The 21,232-nt window shown below is 36.7% G+C and overlaps 1 protein-coding gene across 11 annotated transcripts in view; it reads left to right on the forward strand.

Moving 5' to 3' along the window:
- DENND1A (DENN domain containing 1A) overlaps positions 1-21,232 on the forward strand; it is a 190,621-nt gene that overhangs the window by 86,910 nt on the left and 82,479 nt on the right. For all 11 annotated transcript variants that reach the window (XM_084493738.1, XM_084493743.1, XM_084493741.1 and 8 more), the window contains 2 exons: positions 6,587-6,687; positions 14,328-14,373. In XM_084493738.1, coding sequence (XP_084349864.1) covers positions 6,587-6,687; positions 14,328-14,373 — 147 coding nt within the window. The remainder of the gene's footprint in view (positions 1-6,586; positions 6,688-14,327; positions 14,374-21,232) is intronic.

A 21,232-nucleotide genomic window follows, 5' to 3' on the forward strand; every position in this document is an offset into this window, starting at 1 on the left:
TATGGATGGCAAAAATTAAAAGGTGTAAGAAGAATCTGTTGATACAGGGTGGAAAAAGGAAAGAGAGTAAGACTTCATACTAGATATAAGTATTACAATATAATTTTGAAAGGTTGGTAAAACTGTGCCAGTTAAAGTAATCCCTGGGGCCTACTAATAATTTTTTAATTGTTTACAATTAATCCCACATGTAAATGTGTTCTAGGTCCTCCCTAGTGAACTAAAACAAATAAGATGTAAAGAAGTGTTTATTTCAGAAAAGTAAAAAAGTGGAAAGAATAGTAACTTATCAGAGAAGAGGAAAGAGAATGGTTATCCAAAGTATTTCGAAATGTGTGGTTGGTTGGTTTAATCTCTCTCTTTGTGACAGAGCCTGGGAAGAAGAATTACTTACCTGTCACTTTGCCTTTCTTAATGAGCCATTTCACAAGTAGGGTTGTGTTTTCTTTCCTATCTTTCTGCTTTTCCTCTTCCTTTTGCCTCTGTCCAAGATAAAAGCATGTCTCGTTCTTCGGTAGGGAGGGGTATTCATACTGTGTGTTCTTATCTTACAACTTTATATATAAACTGCTCCAAGATTGGAGTGACAGTGTAAGACAGGTTTGAAGTGTTGGGCCAGAGCCAGCGATTCCTTGCCTGCACACTCTGCTCTGCATGTTCCAGCAGTAGGAACAAGCTGCATTATTTTATTTCAAACTGTGCTCAGCGGAAGCCAAGACCTTGTAACTGGAAACGTACCAAACTGAGAATTCTCAGAGTGGAGGGAGGCTGGGGTGGTGGTGAGAGGGGGTGGTTTCTCTGTGGTTTTGGTTTGGTTAGGTTTGTGTTTGTTTTTTTTTTTGTTTGTTTGTTTTTTTGGGGGGGGACTTTAACAAAAAAAGTGGAAGGGACCTATATGCAGTTAGTTTCATTTTGAGAGACATAGCACACTTCATACCTAAGGCTTAAATGTAATATTAAGTAAAAGAGGGAAAATTAAGCAGTCTTGAGTAGACAAGTCTTTTATGGTAGACTGCATTCTGTGGTATCCTAAAGCATATGAAATTCAAATTTTGATTTGAAGTGTCCTTAATACGGCTATTTAAATATGATTTAGAGGTAAATGAGTCTGTATTTATTAGCTACTTTATAAACCATATGTACTGAGCCCATGGAAGATTTCTTGCTGTTTTCTTGGATTTTTTTTTCCTACAAAAGGAAACTCAATTCATTTCTCAAAATGTTAAAGCAATTACTTTAAATACACACACACATAAAGTACTCTGTGATCTAACTACTCATGAAAAGCCAAATGTGAATCAGAATACATAAAACAACTGCTTGGCAAAAGACCACCTGCAGGTGGGACTGTGCAGTTGCAGAAATGAGACAGAAGAGCTTTCCTTTCCTCCAGTATTCTCTCTCCCATCGTAACTTGCCCTTGCAGCCCCATCTCAGGAAGGAATGCTGACTGCGTGTGATAAGGGCAGCACCAGGTTGCTTCTCATCAGAGAAAGGTGATGTACATGCAGCCTGATGACTTAAAAACCTTAAATTTTGAAGTGATATCATGTTTTTGTTAGGCTGCATCTTACTGAGGTGAATTTCTTTGCATAATTTTTATATTTTGTAAGTACTGGTCCAAAGCAAAAAATGCCATTCTGTCATGAATGGTCTTTTGTACTTGGGCGTTGAGAGGTTGCTATTTCACTTCTTCTGTGTCACAGAATGTACTAATACACAACCTCTTCTTTCCTGATTGGTTTCTGACATGTCTGAGGGCTCGGAGGAAAGGAAATTGTGGTTCTTAGGAAAATACAACATAGGATCAATAACATTGACTAAACATCCTTGTGATGCAATCTAGCTAAAAGCTTGCACTGTTCTTGTTCTGCAGCAGGCTTACAACTGCTGTTCTAGAGCAATTCTTCCTTCCCAAGAGCTCTGTTGCTGGCCCTACAACCTGCTGCCAGCATAGGTTTTCACCTTCATACACAGTTTTTACAACAGCTCTGCTTTCACTGTTTAATTCTTGTGCAACTCAGTCTTCAGCTTTTTGCTGTGTTTTTAGCCCAGCTTAATGCATAATGATCTTACACATGCCTGGAAGGTGGTATTTTGTTTTCCAGTATATATGGCACATCTGCAGCCATGTACTGCATCTGTAACACTGTGCAGTGTCTGTGCGTAAGTACAAAGTAGAATACGCTGGAAAATGGTTTATAACTTTTCTGTGTGTGACAAAACCCCATTGATTAATTTGGTCAAATGAGGCTTTTGAAGTATTCAAGGTAAAACTGCAAAAAGTGAATCAGTAACTCAGTGTCTTTCTTAAATAGCTCTCTTTTGCATTCTCTAGCAACAGCTGCGGGAAGCTGAGGTAGTGGAACTGATCTTATTTCAAAATGCTGGATTCCTACAGTTCTGACAGTTGGGCATTTCTCAGGCTGCCTTATTATTAAGTGCTTGTTTTCTATATGGCAATCACTAATCAGGTGAGGTCTTGAGCAAATATGCTATTTCTTTTTTTTTATGAGCCCTTATCTTGGCAGAGTTGAAGGACAGTAGTGGTGCTTACCCATGGTAGTATGCTACTTGAATTCATGCCAGATAGCAAGGTGGGAGTACATCTCAAAAATAAGTGACAGGTTCTGCTCAGATGTCTGTAGTGTTGAGCATTATATCTGTTTAATCCTTTCTTGCTGAGTTTTAAAACCAATGGAAGGGAGTTTGGAAGGGGCCTCTTTGGATTACTGAGTGCGGTTCTCTGCAGCAGGAACTGTATTATATAATAATGCCAGGAAATAATCCATTTGATCCTATAGAAGCAATTCTTAAGTAAGATTTAATTTTTTAAGGAGGTTTGGGTGGTTTTTTTTTCAGACATCTTTTTGATTTGGAGAAGGGAAGCTGAAAGCATATAGGACTTAAGAATATAGAGAAAAACTACATTGGGAAAGTAAGCCTTTTTCTTCTGCACATTTTGGAACTAGGCTATACCTTTCATCTAATCTGTGAGAAGGGAGCATATTCTCTGGTAGGAATAATATAAGGATTAGTTGAACCATAATGGGATAGAGATAATAAATCTTTAGCATAAATATAGAATAAATTCAAGATTTTGTGATTTCTAAACCATGCTTGAATTAATCTAATATACTGATATTTACATCCCATATGAACCATAAGCTAATGTTCACCTGCTAATGAAGAAGAAGGACTGAACTGGTACTTGTTCAGATCTTCAAGTACTTGCTAGACCCTGTCTACTTCTGAAGGTATTTTTGCCTTAGGACTTTGGTTCAAACCTAATACCAATTCTTGCATTTTCTTATTTATGGAAGCACATTGTCAGCACTGGGATGCTTACAATACTGTTAATTCAATCAGTGCTGAGGAAAGGAGTGGCTGTGTAGCTTCCAGTGTTTGAAACTGCACAAGAAAGCATATTCTTAGATGAAGAAATTACTGCTGCAGTTAAGATTTGACATTGGAAAGCTATTTAGAAAGTTGGAAACAAATCATTTTCAGGCCCTTTTGAAGGTAGTGAAGAATGCTTTTATTATTTGAATTATCCATTTGATAATTAACAGAATAAATTAACAGGGAATTAACAGATTTCTGTAATATCATTAGATGACACCTTGGTGAAGCTGCTCAATACCAAACATGAGGAGAGAGTAATAAAGGACTCAACAAATGATTATGTAGTTTTAATATGAATTACATTATAAATGGTGCTGTTAATCTGAGGTTCATTTGAGAATATTTCAGTCAAATGGGAGTAGTGGGATGCTTTTTTCATTGACTTTCAAAGAATTGAACAGAGTATATTATTTCAGATTGCTTAATGCTTGAAGATGCATAGAAATTAATGGCCAATATCGTAGTTACGAATAGTTCCACTGGAACTAAAAGTGCTTTCAAGGGAGACAAAAAGGAAAATCTAAAGGACATTAAAAGTGTCAGACAAGACTGTGCCTCCAGATTTCATCAGTAGCTTTTGAGAGTTCAACGAAATTGTAGCAATGCTTAAGTACCCACTTATTTATCTCAATACAGATGAATTTGTGCAGATGAATGTCACTAATTTAAGAAAATGATTGTCAGAATTATCTGTAGTTCAGTTTGGTAGAGGCTGTAGGCCAAGAAATGGACATAACAGACAAGACAGAAACCAGGAATGCATGCAGATTTTGTTTGCAGTCCTGGTAAGTGAGACAGACATACAGCAAGTGAGCAGCTTTCTATGTAGAGAGGCATCATTACTCCACACCAACATGCAAGTACAGAAGTCTGAAGAAAGGAAGATCAAAATAGTTTCTGGAAAAAGAAACACAAGAAAAGATATACATCATAAGAGTAAGGTGTAATTTTAGAAATTTCTGTTTGGGTTTGAAAGTTGGGTGTGATAGCATTCTCCCTTGAAGAAGCTACAATTCTTGGAGCTATGTTTCTGTGAAAAAAATGGGAACCTGTCACAAAGAAGACTAGAACTAGTGAATGCATAAACAAAGTCTATTAGGAAAGAAAAAATAAGACCTTTGCAAAAGAAATCCTTGCATCAAATCTTAAAAATCTTTTACAATCTAGGTTATCAGTGAATAGGTAATACAGATGATTAGAACTCAAAAACATCATCAGGCAGAGAAATTATGTATTTTAGCCACAGTAATATGAAGCATTCTAATATATCTTGGGTAAGTACCAGGTAGAGCTTAAACTTCTGGCTTTTCAATGCAGCAAGGGTGTGTTTATATCTGAAATTTTAGTCCTGTATGGTTTGATGCTTGGCATACTGGGTGTTGGGTTCTGAACGATTTGAAATGATCTGTATCTATTTTGAGCTGTAAATTGCAAAATCTATTTCTGTTCATTTTTATAGTCACTTTTCTGCTTTTGAAAAACTCCCACTTGTGAAGCTTATACCTCACCCTCGTTCTTATCTGAACACTGTAGAGAACCACAGTAATTCTCCCCCCAAAATCTGTGTGTCTCGGTGCACTCTCATTGCTTATCCAGACCTGTATTGTTCAGAGGCTAAAATAAGACAAAATATGTGCCTGTCTTCATTTATTTTTTTATTTTTTTATTTTTTTGCCAAATGACCTGAGCTTTAATAAGAAAACTGGGTTCTGTTACTTACAGAAGTTGCATTGGAATTACATAAAGGCTTTGCTGTTGAGCATAAGCCAGAACAGATCCGGAGCGTGTAGCTGGTTTTCCTTGCTATGGAGCTTTAAGAGACTGTATTAGTGCACACCTTCACATAGCCTTCTATAACCTTTGGAGTAAATAATGATTAGCTCATCTAGACTATGAAAATCAATACCAATAAGCTGCTTTCGGATCATCTGCTTTTGGATCTGACTGCATCTAGGATCAATGTCACAACTCGTCTTTGCTCAGTTACATCTCTCTGAAACTTCAGGCCACCCCAATGACCTCATTCCTTTAGAATTTGTCTTTTAGGTATTTGTAAGCAGTGTTCCCCCTCCCTATTGTCCAGACAAGCAATAAATGCTTTATTTAATCTTTTTTTCTGTACCTTGAAATAGCTGATAGGTTTTCATTGAGTTTTGTTTTCAAATTAAGTTTTAACAAGTGAGACATGGTGTAGTACTTGCATTGAGTACCATTTGAGATTAAAAGAGACTCAAAACTGCAAAACGCTGTCAGGGTGGATGTGATTGCTTATCACCTCTTTGTCTTTTAGTTTGTGTCTATTTGTATGCTACAATTCATTTTTTATTTTATGCTTTTTCAAGTGTATGCGTTCATACCCTCTTCTTACAGCATATGGACTATAGTTTTAGTAGAGGTTTCTTTATTGAGAATTATCACTGTTTTCTTTTTAGTATCCTCAGTGAATATGACAAATATCCTGCTTATCTTCTTTTCAAAATTATTAATTATGGCTTGAAATGGGATTGAGACACAATTTCCTCCAAAGCCCTGTGAAGATTCTCCCCATGGGTAGACTAACACTTGTGTTTGCTATTTATGATCTTTTTAACTCTGTACCTGCTGATGTCAAAATTATTCTTAATGAGTTGTTAAAAATATAACTGAGAAAATCAGTGGATGAAATGATTGGTGAAGGGCAATTAGAAAAAAATATCTTCTAAATAATGAAAATGTAAACATTAAATTTGGTATGATATATTCTTAAGAAATGTATGTCAGTGGTATTGTACCTTCCTGAACTCAAATATTTTTCAGGTTGTGTTATAATTTCAGTTCATTTTTATGATACTTAATGGATGGTAATTGCAAGGATCTTTTTGTTTTTTTCTTTACTTTTTTTTTCTTCACTGTGTGTTTTCATTCCCATGTTTACGTTGCTTTATAGAACACTGGGTGTTCTTTTCAGGATTTGTTTGTTGAATGAATCATGTTCTCAGCTGTTTAACTAAGTCAGTCAAATGACAGCCACCATAAACCAGCCATGCTTTGCCCACCCAATCCCCTTTTTAAAGAGGACACTGGATATTGTGTAATAAAGCATGTTGATATAAAAGCAAAATATATATTTTTTTTTATTATAGCCTTAATTTTTTAAGCTTCGTTTTTGTCTTATGATCTTCTTTTAATATGTGTTTTTCAGTTAACTGCCTGCATTCATGGGTCTGCAGCTATGCTCTACCCGATGTTCTGGCAACATGTTTACATCCCTGTTCTGCCCCCACATCTATTGGACTACTGTTGGTAAGGCTATATATATACGTGTGTGTGTGTATAAAATTTAGATTCACAACAATTTTAATGTTTCTGTATTGCAAGATTTAAGTCCTCTTATGATGCAACTGTTAGTCTGAAAATGCATATGTATATTAAGTAAACAGTGAACATAATAAGTAAAAAAAAATAAATTCCTGGCATTAGGTAATTGTGTATCAGTATGCTGAAATACACTGATATGAGTGGTTACTATGAAATTCTGCAACTTAGATATTTTATACTTATAATCTGATTTTAGCATATTTATGTTAAATCTTAAAATACGAATTAAGACTCTAGCAGTAAAAGATACAGTGGAGAAGATACTTTCATTTTTCTGCTTTTCTGAATTTCTGTTGGGACTGGGGAAGAAGCTATTCATTTTCCTATAGCGATCTTTTAATATTCTCAGTGTGTTAGGACATACTTACCTTATATAGGGGAATGATTATAAACCATTCAAAAACGTATTTGTTATTATGATGTTACAGATTTTGGCACAGCCCATGAGCGATGCCGTATATTGACACAGCTGGCCCTGTTTTGACCAGGAGCTCAGAGCACCTTCTGAGGTGTCTTCCAGTGTGAATTCTGCAATTCCACAGTGTCCATGTGGCTTAAGGAGCCTCCTTATTCACTGTTGTGGTCTTCAGATAGGCGTGTCATTAGTTACCTTGTGGACTCTGCGGTCAGTGGTGCAAAAGCCTGTCTAAGATGCCCTCTCAGTTTTCAGTTTCTCTTCTAGCACAAAGTCAGACAGTAAGTTTACTTACTTAAGTGAGCTGGACATTTACGAATTTGTGGGAGAAGATATATTTGATCAGAGAGTGCTGATGAACTTTCCTGATACTATTGTAAGGCCACAGCTCATAACTGAAAGGCATTGGCAGTCAGGAATGTCCTCACTAACTGGAAAATAAGTGTTGCACACGTCTTTGGAAGAAGTGAGAAGATCCTAGAAACTACAGGCCATTCAGATTTGTCTCTGTTCATGAAAAAAAAAAAAGAAACACGTCTTCATGAGAGCCATTTCTATAGAAAAAGGTCTGGATTCTGAGGCTGTAGTAGGATAATACAAGACACAGGTGGTGTTAGTGGCATAAGCGTGTGATGCAAGGAGACTGTGATTCTTCTAAAATGAGTATTTGTTAGTAAGTTTGGCAAAACAGAGCACAGAAATTAGCAAATGGCTTTCTGGTGGGGTGTGATGCTCAGTGTGCTTTGGAGCATGAATTGAAACGTAGAAACAGGCCCGCCTCTGCCCTCCCTGGCATTTTATAAAGTCGTCAGAACAAAATGAACTATTGAACTTCAGCTGACTCTACCTTACTATATCATATTTTAAGTGCATATTTTTAAGCTCTCAGCATGGTGATTTTTGGGGGTGGGGCTGGATTGGGGTGTTTTTTGTAAGAGGGATACTGTTCTGTGTGATGTTTTCTCTGCATTTAAGCAGGAGTAAGGAACCAGCAGGGATAACTAGCATTTTTAAGGGAAGTGCTAGGAGCTGAAACATGTAGGTTTAAAGCAAGCTTGTTCTTCTGCAGATTATTTAAATGTTAAGTATGTGCCTATGTCGAGGATACACGGAAAGGAATCTAAAAACTATTATCTTCTGTAGAAATGAACCTTCAATTTACTCACTGCACAGGAAGGGCAGGTTCTAGTCATTTGCACTGCCAGCAGGTGCCCTTTCTCTGCATAATGGGCTTCACATGTGTAATTAACACATGAAGGCTGCTACTGCCAGTTTTTTCTTCAGGTACATGCTGCTAGGAGTTTTCAGGACAACGATGTGGACCACAAGAGGCTTTTACGCTGGGTTTGAAGATTAGGTATTCATTGACTTTCTGACAAAGCCATGTTAAAAGGGGCTAAGTCCAGATCCCACAGCTGGGAGCAGAGGTGTGCAAAAAGCAAACACTTGGGCAGTGTACCTAAGGAAATAAAGACACGAGTCGCTGAGCTCTGCTGAATGAATTCTTTCATGGTGTAACACCCTGTCCATACAGCAAATGAGCTAGCTAGTGTGTGAAGTATGATTTTAAAACATATAATTATTAGGCTGTAATTGCATGCTCACAAATACAACAGCTGATTACCTTAGCCTGATATGAACTTTAATTGGAGAGGTAGTCTCACACACTAATTGTTTGGATAAATAAATTTAGTAACAATCTGTGCGCCATAAATATATTTCTCAAAATAGAGTCCATTTATTTTGTAACCATGAGAACTTGGAAAGGTGATTTTTGCCTATGAGGACTGAGAAATCAGCTTCATGCTGTCTGTTTTAAGGCAGTATTATTGCTTATCAGTGTCTGCCTCTTAAGGGAAATGACGTGAAATTATTTAAAAACATTAGAGTTTATTTTAATTACTGTCTGGTTATTTATTTTGCAAATGTGATGTAAGCAATTTAAAAATCTGAAATGGAAACAAAATTTAAAGTTCTTCTGTTCTTAAAAATACAAAAAATGATGTTCATTCAGTGGACTTTGTCTGCTGTCCATTGGTGCGTATTATTTTATGCTGTTGGTGCTTTTGAGTCTTCTACTCTTTGTGGAAATCACAAAAGGTTACAAGAACTCGGTATTACTTGTGATCTTTGAAAGGTTTTGGAAAAAAAAAAAAAAGTATATTCCATCTGTGATTATTATCTGTGATATTATTTTAGTAGAACCTTTTTATGTAAAACAAACAAACAAAAAAGCTTCTAAGGTCCCAGCTGATAACATTCCAATTCAGCTCCATGTTTGTCAGTTGTATTTCCATGGGAGGACACACATGATAACTCTTCGATCTTCCCAGAACTATGAAAAAGTAGAATAGCTCTCTTCCCAGAGAGTGACAAGGCAATCTTCTTCCCACTTCCCTCTTGAAAGGCTTATTTTAAATTTAATATTTATGTTCACCTGCAATCCTTATTCATGTACTGAAAATGCCATGCCATGTGCTAGGGATACTGAGCCAGTTATGGTGGCTCAATACCGCATACATGCATGTAGGATGACTTCAGCCATCTGATTCTATCATTAAAGGGTGGGGGAATTACTCTGGTTATTATGTGGGCTTCTACCAGAAGTAACAGTACGTGTTCTAAGGTGATTAAAACAGTCTTTTATATTAGATAGATTGCTTAGCAGCCAACATTAATATATTCTGAGAGCACCTTCTCAGAGCACCCTGCCACAGCTGCTGAACAAACGTTTCTGTTGGTGCAGTTTTCCCTTTCTCCAGGAATTGGTTGTGGGTTTTTTTTTTTTTTTTTTTTTTTTTTGAAACTCCCGTTCTCGTGTTTTCTAAATCTGCATGTAGTTCAGTATGCTCCTTTAAGTAGGTGGAGGGGGTAACTGGAGGGCAAGTACTCCTGCTGCTTGGGAAACAATGATTCCTTCCTCATGAGCCTCTGGGTAGGCATTTTGATTTAGCCTGGTACATCTGTGTACTCACTAAAAGCTCTTGTAGTTGCTCTGTGCAGTCAAGTTTCTAATTTGCATCAATTACCCTGATAAATTTGGGATTGAGTTCTGTTGCATCTCAATGAGTAATCTGAAGAGAAATCTGGAGACTACTTAGAGGGTAAAGTACTATAGGTGTATAAGAGCAACACATTAAGTCAGTGTTTGTGTATCAAGACATGAACGTACTAAATGTGATCTAATCATTTTCCTGGAACAGTGGAGGAAAATGGTGCAAGTCCCTGTGTAGCTATAAACTACAAACCTTCTTGAGATCTGTGGGTTTTACATTACATTTTCTGGTGAATTGCAGTTGTTTTTTTTTAAGGTGTGGGAGTTTCGTTGTTGTTGTTGGGAATTTTTATTTTTATTTTCACTTAAGAGGAAGTGTCCCTCTATTTCACCTGCTTCTCTTCCAATTAGTAGTTGCCCACCTCTTGGGAGCATAATTAAGAGGTCTCTAGTTAGCCTAAGGAAACGAATTAAAGAAATTGTAAAAATGCAACTGTAATAAATGGGCAATATATAGCTGTTAAGTCCACAGTATCCATATTCATGCTTATTCATTGCTACTTTAATGATTTGATATTTACCTATATAACTCATTTGATTGTAAATAACCCTGATTGCATTGGGAACCACTGTGGCACAAGAGGAGTAATAGCCTTTCTCTTTGTTCCAAAAGACTTAGGCAGGCTTTTTGTTTAAGCAGTGAATGTGCATAGTAGAAATTGATACTTCTTACTTTTGCACTTAATGGCTATTGCCTGCCATCAAACAGCTTTGAGTAATTAGGAGTTGTGGCTGTAGGAAGCCCCAGGACTGATTAAGCGTAAAGTAGTATGTAAAGACTGGTCTGAAGGTCAGTCCTTAATCTGTCATGGGTCTCAGAAGGATTAGTGATTGTGCAAAGTGTTTCTCCTGTTTATACAAGCAATGTATGTTCCTGAAGTTGACTGGAAAGACTTTAAAAACCATACACCTCTAGCTTGGTAAAAGCTCCTTGAGTATGTCTTCTCTCAGGATCTGAATAGCAGTTGGGAAGAATTATGGTGTGGCCTGAATGGTGAAGGGGAGTGCATGATGTTCTCTTGTACAGTATTGTACCCGAGTATTTAAGTAATGGCATATGATTAACACTTAAAAGTTAATAAAAGCAATTTATGAGGCCTGGCATACATCTTCAACCAAACTGTTTATACATAATGAAAAGTTCTTATAAGAACTATTTTCCTATGGCTTTGTTAACCTTCTTTGTTTACCTTCTACATTCCCTATCTTCTCTTGTGCATCACAAATGCTATTCATCTTCCACAGCCCTTCGTAGCATGTACCTGGTCTGCTTGTCACCTTCTGTGTACTGGTGCCATGTCCCAGTGTCCTGTGATCCAGGCCCTATCACCCGTTTATTAAGCATTTCTTGGAGAAATGCTCAGTGTTGTATTTGTGCGCAACCTCATGCCCTTAATGAAATCCATGCAACTATTCATAAAGCTAATGCAAATGTTTGCAAAATTAGTGCATTATTTAACAAATTTCTGCTTCAAAGTTTGCTGGTTCATATTGATCGGAAAAACCTGAGCTATTTTATTATGTTATATATATATATTATTTATGAATTGGTAAGCTAAGCTTACTCTCTAGTGCTATAGCATCAAATTGTTCCTTCTGCTTTCTTCAGTCTGTCCAAGTGTATATACATTGTGTAGCACATTAAGGATCTGTCTGCAATCTTTTAGTATGTAGTAATACAAGTTTAAAGAAATAACAGCTTTGAAAACACTGCTAAAAGTTAGATTACTGTGGCCTTTACGCAATCCCTGTAATAGCTTTATATGCTGCATTGTCTTTACATGTGATGACTTGCACTAGAAAATTGAAAAGAGAAGTCGTTGCATCCTAAATCGATCCTTGCATCTAAAAGCCTGTCTTGTAGATCCATAAAATCTTACTGGGTGTGCATGGTTTTAAGGGTTTAGGCATTCTCATTGTTTTGTTGATAAAGCAAGTGGGTGACAGATGGACATGATAGAGTTAATTAACTTTTACAGAGTCAGATTTTCCTACGCTTGGTGACAGGCTCTGCTTTTGGCCACATTAATAAATGGCTGGCTTTCTGGAATACTGCACTCTTCCTGCTTCCTTTCATTACATTAGCCAAGGTTCCACTAGATGGGACATTTGCAGTCTTAAGACTTCCTGCCGAGGTTCAGACTTTGTATTTTTGAGATTGAAGCTGTCGTGTTCCTGAAACTACTTAATTAGAAACACATTCATTTCAGTGCATACTGGAGGAGTCCTCAACAGCGTAGCCAGGCACACAGGGAAGTTGAGCATTTGTGCAGCTGGCAGCTAAACCAATGGTTTATACTTTGAATGTGAAATTACTGGGTATTTTCTTGCTCCTGGAATGTGGCCATTGGAAATGAAGAGATGTGGGTGAAAGAGATAATGTTTGTCACAAATAAAACATGCAAAATTACAAATAAATACTCCTCAGTTGAGCAGCAATCCATATGTAGTAAGTGTATATCATGTTGTATGGTAAAAATTTGTATCCAAAAACTTGGATGTATGCTCTGGTTCTCACCTGTGGAATTCCCAAGGAAGCCAAGTCTTTAGGACTTGCACCAAGTTAGTTTACAATTCAGCAGTCCCTCTGGGCTAGCACAAAGTGCTTTACTGGGTGAAGTTTGGGCATTCTTGCCAGCGTATTCAATTCAGTAAGTTGTAAGGTGATAAGACACCACTTCAGTATTCTACAAATGAATGTGTATGATTCTTTGAAGTTATATATGTTTAAAGTCTTCAAAAAGAAGGGAAAAAAAAGGCGTTTTCATCCTTTTCATCCAGAATGTGTAATATAGAGGCTGTTCACATCTCTTGGTACAGCATCCAACAGAAGAACAGTTCTTGGTGGCATATTAATAAACATGCTAATTATTAATATGCATATCAACAAATTGTACGTTTTGAAAAGTTATTTCTCACCAAATGAGAAGCAGAGTGATTTCTGCTGGTGTGTTGCAGTAGTTCTTTCAGCACTGTTCTTCCCTTACTGAACAGTAGGCACCAGTTTATAAAAGCAATATGGAAGATATTTTAATCCAAGGCAGCACAGTGACATTTCTCTCCTTTTTCATCTGAAATTGAAAATGAGCTCTTTGAGCTTCTGTATGCAAAATCAAATGAGGCTCTATTTTAAAAGTTGTGTCTGTCTGTGTGCTTTCAGTTTAACAGGCAGTATATGCCATATTTGCAATTAGCAGCTTTGGCATCCTCTTTGATATGTTCTAATAAGCAATGCAAATATAAGCTTTCCCTGATTAGTTGAGTGGGAGTTCTGTAGTAAGCTTAATATTAGAAATACTGTATATACAAGGATACAACTTTGATTCAGTATTCTTCCTGTGTTATACAGTCCATATTGCTGTTTGCAAACATCACTGAACAGAAGACTGAAAAGATCAGTCTTTCTCTTAGCGTTCTGTTTGATAACAAAAGTATAACACCTGTGTTTGTGGCTACAAATTTGGCATAAGAACTTGTTGATATATTTAAGTTTTGTATTTTGAAGAGAATAATGATACCAGCACGTATCACAATAATTCAGGACTTAATCAGAATCTTCCAAAGTCATTTTTATATCCTTGCTTTATAATTTTAAATATTTCAAGATTGATACTAAGTTATTTAAAATGTGCCTGGACCCATAGTCAAACGATTAAAGCTTGTAGTACTGGGTGCTACATACATTAAATAAACCACTTAACACTACAACTGGATCAATCTTCCTAAACAGTACTGTTTAGAAAAAATCTGTGTATTTCTTAGAAAATTGTAATATTTTTTAAGAGACCACAATATTTTAATTTATAGGTATATATTTAATAGCTGCCCTTATGTACCTGTTTTAACTTAGAAATTCTGATGTCAAGAGAAATTTAAGTCTTATGGTAGTGAGAGGATATTGCACAGTAAAACAAGTCTTTCAAATATGGAATAAAATTTTGTTAACATGTGGTTTGTTTATATATATATATACATATATTTATATATTAAAGTCTAATCCAGTATACCAGTCTCTTCCTGTAGCTGATTTTATAACTCATATGTGTTAATCCATCATTATGAGAATGTAAAGCAAGTTTTTCTTCTACTTTGCAGTGCCCCAATGCCCTACCTCATTGGAATACATTTAAGTTTGATGGAGGTAAGTCTTTCTAAACATTTCTGAAAATATGCGTCATTTTATGATTTAGACCTAATTTCTGCAAATAATTTTACATTCGTTCATATGCTTAAAAATATAATAGTCCTGTTAATTTCTTTAGGAGTGTTCAGATAACTGAAATTAGGTTTACATGATAGTGTTAAATCTCAAGGGAGTCTTAATGGTACCTTGTACTGTCTGGGCATAGTTTGTTTGCAGTTCAGCAGTCAGCGATGAGCTCACGGTGTGTTCCCTGCTCCATCCTGTTGCTTCATGTAATAGTTTACTGCCTCTAGTTTTACTCTATTCAGAAAGGCGGAGCTGATATTAAACTAAAATGTTGACAGTTATAGTTCTCTTTTAGGCATTTGCAGACAGTTTGTAATTTTTTTAATGTTAAAAAGACCCTGAAAAGAAGGAACTTGCTGTTAATGTTAACACAAAGCTGGCAGAAAACCAGCCCTCACAGAAAGCTTCACATATAAACAATTCAGAGTAATTCTGCTAACTGTGTGTGCGTGGAAATAGCACATTTCCTTCTGCTTCCAGTCCTGGTGAAACACTTGATAACTTTTCTCAAAAGTATCTGGAGGACCACAGAAGCTACTAACTTAGATCCCCGTGAAAATCTTAGTCCTTATGAATTGTGCCCCTTTACACAGGAAGTCTGACCACCATGTATGTGCTCGGTATGGGAAGAGCCATTCCTTCAAAGAAAAGCACTGCCATTCTGTAGGTACTTAAATCAGTAAGCAGTGCTGAACAGTAGGCATTGCAAGTGCCCTTGGAAACTAATTGACTTATGTCCCTGTTTTAGATAGCTGTGTTTGGAAATTTAAGCTTAGGATATGCAACAATTTACAATGCTGAATTTTTCTTCACACAAAATAACGCATATTACTAGAATATTTGGTTTTGTATTTCCATAAAATTTATACCTTCTGTGTAAATATTGATCAAACATTTTCTTTCACTGGGGCATATTTATGTAATAATGATCTTCTATGTCTCTGTGTTTTTAAAACTTAGGTTTTTATACTATGTAACTTCCCCTTTTTTCCCAGTATTAATGTGACGTAATTTCTTAGAAGTCACCTTTTTCATGAGGAGCTAGATAGAATATGCAGGGCTCCCCCCTGCTTGACCACAGATGCCCTTTATATTGCTAAATAAAGTACAGAATTACAGTGCAATGTGTTAGTGAATAAGCAATTATTCTAAATGTCAACGTGGACATTTGTTTGTATATAAAATGTTTTTGTTAAAGAGATTTTTGATAATTAAATTTGAATACTGCATAGGCAGAACCCAAGTGATACCTAGGGGGTAGTCTGGCATATATTTTTCATATTGAGCAAGAATTCTTCTGCCCAATAGCAGTGCCAGGTAATCACTGGCATTCTTAAATAGCTAGATACCCTAATAAAAAAGGAGTAAAAGGCCTGGTAGAGGATGAGAGAACATCTTAGTACAGATACTTGTCAGCTTTCATAGATCATCTCTCGGAAAGACCTGTGTGGTCAGCCTGGTCATGGGTATAGAAAAAAATAATAATTACACTTTGGTGTTGCTTTGTCTCACCCCTGCCTTGCTACATCAAATATTACCTCTTCCTTTGTCTCATTTTTTTCAGATTGCAGGGCTCTGTAGGCCTTCCAAACTCCATCTGTAAAAATTCAAAAAAAGGAGTTCTTGGAGAAGCCAACTTTCATCCATTTTAGTAACTTGCGAAAAAATCTGTTTAGTACTAAATCCAGTACGGCTTTTGAATAGTTGGAGATTCTGGAACACACACACACATTGGCAACATACAGTTATTCAAAGTGCCTTATGAAATAAATGAAATAAATAAAAAAAAACCTGTCTTCTCTACTCCCCCTCCTCTTAAGGATAAATTGTATATTTCCAGATAGAAATGCATCTTCTAGCTAACTGTGCTTTCGCCACAGAAAAATAAAATAAAATCACACACTGGGCTATAGTATCTGTTGTTTTATAGCAAATACGGGATAATCAGTCTGGGTCTTGGGCAAAGGAAAGGTGACATTTGGTAAACAAATTTGAGCATTACTAGTTTACCTCTTAGCCTGATTTTGATGTTGAAAGCTTACTCTCCTGTTTGTCATTTTCTATGTACATAGGTATAAAATCATACCTTTTATGTGTTAGAGTAACAATCTAGTAGCAACAGCATTTTTTCCCATATTCCATCAGTTGTGCATTTTTAAAAAATATGCTGTATTATTTTTTCCACATCAAAATAATTTTTAAAAGGTAGTTAAAATATTGTCATTACCCAGTATCCGTTTTTCATTAAATGCTGAAATTTCAGCACATAGTCCTTTAAAAGTGTTTTGTCAATTCACATGTTCTAGTTTCAGAAGAAGGGATTAATTCCCCAGCTTTCCATTCAGGTTAAGACAGGTGGGCTCTTCTTCTACTGTACAGCCCCAGGGGAGTAATTGCAGTTACACGGTTCTGCTCCAGCAGCCCTGATTGCATAATTTGTCGGTGCTGCGTAAACGTTAGTGAAAGCCTAAACTTGTGCAGGGGAAGCTGTGGTGTAAAGGGAAGGGTGACTGTGGAGTGTAGGAAAATTTTCCAGCTTTGGTGTTGCTTTTGTGTGCTTTTGCTCTCCTTATCTTGGAGTAGGTCCTCTGGAAGAAATACAGTAGCAGTTACAATGCTTTAAAACAAAATGCACCCGCTGTCGCACCTCCAGAGGGTTTTTGTCAAACTAGTTAGTTAGCATCTCAGCTAGTTTCTAGTTTCCCATGTTATATGGGGTCTCTGTAGGAGAAACAGTTATTTTAATGGAAAATGACAAATTTTTCTTATGATTAAAATATCAAGCATATCCATTGACTGTTAAATCTAATTTGCTGTGACTGAAATGTTCTCCTGTGAGATAAGATAATCTCCTGTTGTAGGTCAGAGGGCTCTGGCTGATTTATGAGGGAAAATCTTGGTAGAAAATATAAAGCTGTGTTTTGTGCTCTTATTTTTCAGCTTTTCTATCATCACCTAGTTAGTCATTCTTTATAAGATTTCCATTTAGCAATCCATAAAGTGACTTCAAAGAAGGCTAAAAGTTTATAAGCTGCTGGATAAGCAAGGCTGGAGCTATCACATGAATAATGGAACATGCTTACAGAACTAATTGAATTCATATTAGATGAAGATAAGTACTTAGTACTGATAAATAACAAGATAGGAAGATGAAACTCCATCAAATGAACACATCCCTTTCATAATCTTACTTTCTACCTGCATCCCTCATGCTGTTTTAGTATTCATGTTACATTAAATTCACCTTTCTGTTACAAGCGGTGTCAAACTTAGCTGGCAGCCTTTTCCATTTTGTCTTAGTAAACGATTGTTTCGGCAACTGCTTCTGTAGTGAAGGTTGTTAGTGTGATGGCGCTGATGGAAGAGGAATGCCCTTGACCTAGTGGACTACCTATTGGAATTCAGGCACATGTGGTTCCCATTACCACTGGGAACGGTTCCTTTTAGCTGTCAGATACCGCACTGCTGGCAGTATAATCTTCTGTGCCAGGCCTCCATCATGCAAGTTACAGTAATGCCCAGCCTTATCATGCTCTATTCAGGGCACAAAAGCAGTATTTAGAAATGAATTTAAAGATGAGAAAAGTATATTTCCTTGTCTATTTATTTTTAAGATTCCAGTCACTTGAGGACTTCATCTGGGACTTCAGAGTTTTAATTATCACAAAATTTTCCAGACTAAATGTGTGTGTGAAACTTGGCATTGCAGTTGTCGGGATGAATTCTTCCTTACCATGAAAGGCAGTTGTACATATCAGACATGAGCAGAGTTTTGTTTTATTTTAACCTAGTAGGAGTAAATATGTTCACGTCAGGAGAAGAAGTTTCACTAAAATTCTTCCTATTTTTAATGTAGTAGGACACAGCAGCTGATCTCATTTCGCATTGATAGTCTTCCCCTTATGCAGACAGATGAATAGAAGGCTGTGTTCAGCCCTCTCAACCCTGTGCATGTATTCTGGGAGCACTCTTTTGGCAGATTGTTGTCTTTTTCAGGTAGACAAGAGTACACACTATTTGTGGTCCAGTCCTATTATATGCCAGGTAGCTGGAATGGAGTGTGAGCTAAGACTCTGTGAAAAAGCTTAGATATGCCTGGGCTTTGTGCTGGCAGTGCCACGTGGAGTACTGGGGGAATTATTGGCTGGCTGTTTGCAGAAAACACCCTGAACACTGGCATCTTCCACCGTAGTGTTAATTGCTAATGAAATTTTTTGATTGGAGAGTAGTATTTTGCTTTTTTCAAGATATTTAACATTTGTAAATCACTGATTTTTTTACCTAGAACTGAGGAAGTGTAGGGTGTGTTTTTTTTGCAGGGCTTAAATGATGGGGTTATATACTGGGTGTTCTGAAATCCAAATCTTAAAAAATTAAATGTAATTTGGGCACTCACAAATATGGTAAGTATGGCTGTACGTGGTTTCAGGAGTAAAACGCATGTAAAAACATGAGAAATTACTTATTAAACTGCCTCTTCCGCAACTGTTGGAAAAATTAAACTAACCACTGTGCTTTAGTGGGTGATTCTGGAGCAGGGGGGATGCCTGCAGGACACGTTGGAAGAAACCCAAGTCCTGTGGTACCGAGCGGGCTCACCAGTGCCTGCGGAAGGTTTTGCTGCTGTTGTACGGTGGTGTTAGAGCAGCACTAGTGATGTTTGTCACTCAGTTAGCAACAGCTGCTTGTGATAAGGATCTCGAGAATCACCTGTACAGGATCAGGGCCTGCACATCAAGGTCGGGGGTGGCGGAAGAGTGGAAGATGCACAGAGGGGGGCGCAGGCCACCTGCTGGGCCAGATCAAAGGGCTGCAAGGTCAAGGGGCACATCCAGCCTAACCACGCTTGTCTGCTGAATAGCTATTTCAGGTTGTAAATCTGAGGGTGATTTCATTAAGTCCTTCTGGCTGCTGTTGGGGCATGAAATAATAAAATTTTATATCCGCTGCCTTTCCTGCTTCTGGCAGCCAGATTGACACATTGTTGTCTGCGGCGTTGTGGCGTTCTTAAGAAAATAAATGGAAACTGTTAACTAAGTAGAGACAACTCATTAAACAAATGGATTTTAGACTTGTGGATCATAATTCCATAATAGTTTCAAGTATAATGTACCAAATATCTACTACAAATACTAGTTGTTGTTTTTAAAATATTTTTTTTAAGATTCCAAAATAATTACTGGAAGGTGAATTTTCTTTTCTCTATTGTTGCAACATCTTTAATATGTTGATCCATTTGTGGCTGGTTATGAAACCTCATGATCAACTTGGTTTACATTTTGGCACCAATTTAGCAATGAAGATATGTAAACCCCTCTTTTTTTTTTCTTTTCTTTCTTTTTTTTTTTTTTTTTTCTTTCCTTCTTGTATGTGTGTTTGTTTGTTGTTTTTTTGTTGTTGTTGTTTTAAGGAAATATCCAATACCATTGTTCATCTGTATGAAGTTTAGCTCAGTTGTTTTTATGGTAGGAAGATCAAAAACTGCTGGCTGTCAATAGTGATAATAAAATAACATTTAGCATAAACTGGCATTAGTATTATTGATGAATATTTCTTCTGTCATATGACGCATGTGAAACAGAGGAGTACCCCTTAATATTTCCATATATTTTGTCAGTGGTTTTGCTACCTTTCACATAAAACATTTAAATTACTTCAAGTGTTTGGCTGCTTGTGAGCAGGACAGATCATACTAACTGCTGCTTATTTACTGACCTGGTGTTTAAGGCCCCCTGGAGTTTGTTTGAAAAGTTAAGAGATTTTCACAGTAAAGGTGCCATTTCTGAAATTTAAAGTGCTCTTTTCACCAGGAGATAAGTTCTCTCTGATTAAGTCAGTAATTCTTACTAAGCCATGTTTATAGAGGCCATAAACAATGGGTTCAGTGTGCTTGTTAAACCAGCTTTCCTTACCTCTCCGCTCTTTTAAACAGAGACATATAAAATAAAAGGCAGGTGTAGATGTTAGTCCGATTTGGTTGGGTTTAGATGATTAATTATGGCTACGAGGAATCCGGTAAGGTTGGTTAAGAAAGGCTTGCAGTAGTGGTGCACATTTTCACTGAATCATATCTTTTGACTCAGCAAATCCCTAGTATGCAGTAAATTTGGATAAGCAAACAGTAATGTTCATATTTCTTCTTGATTTTGCTTCTCCATGTGTTTTTCTGCAAAATATGAACTTAGTGAATATAGCCCATTCTGTTTAATGGGTATCAATTCATTTGTAAAATTTTGTTTTGATATTGAGGAAGTTGTGAAATATGGAATATAACTATATAAAGCTTAGTGGCCATCCCTTCATATTTTGACAAAAACTGTGACAACTTGCAAAGCCTACCTGTGAAATATTCTACATGGAGTTGCAATTTATAGAGTGCAGTGGGATTTAATAGGAAGAGTGCATTGGATGCCGGGAGTTTCTACTGAAATTCCAACAACGGAGTAAATGCTTTTATTTCCAGATTCAGCTGGGCTGATAGGTACTACATTTATCTCATAATACCTTTATTAAAGATTATAGTGAAAGGAAAATGACAAAAAGGATCAAGATGAACTGGTCAGTCTGCATTTCTCTAGGATAAGGCACAACTGGACCACTGAAAAATTGTGTTTTGTCTTTTTTTTTTTTGTCAAATACGATGCCAGACGCAATAAATCAAGTTATTATCAGGTGTTTTATTAAATTTGAGGGTTTGTCTCCAGGGAAATCCCCTGTCTTAATAGAACTATTGAGAAGTTTAAAGTAAGGTTATGCTCTTCACTCTATAAAGGTATAGCGCAGCAGATTT

This window comes from Aythya ferina (assembly GCF_964211825.1).
Source record: "Aythya ferina genome assembly, chromosome: 20".
NCBI classification, from domain to species: domain Eukaryota; kingdom Metazoa; phylum Chordata; class Aves; order Anseriformes; family Anatidae; genus Aythya; species Aythya ferina.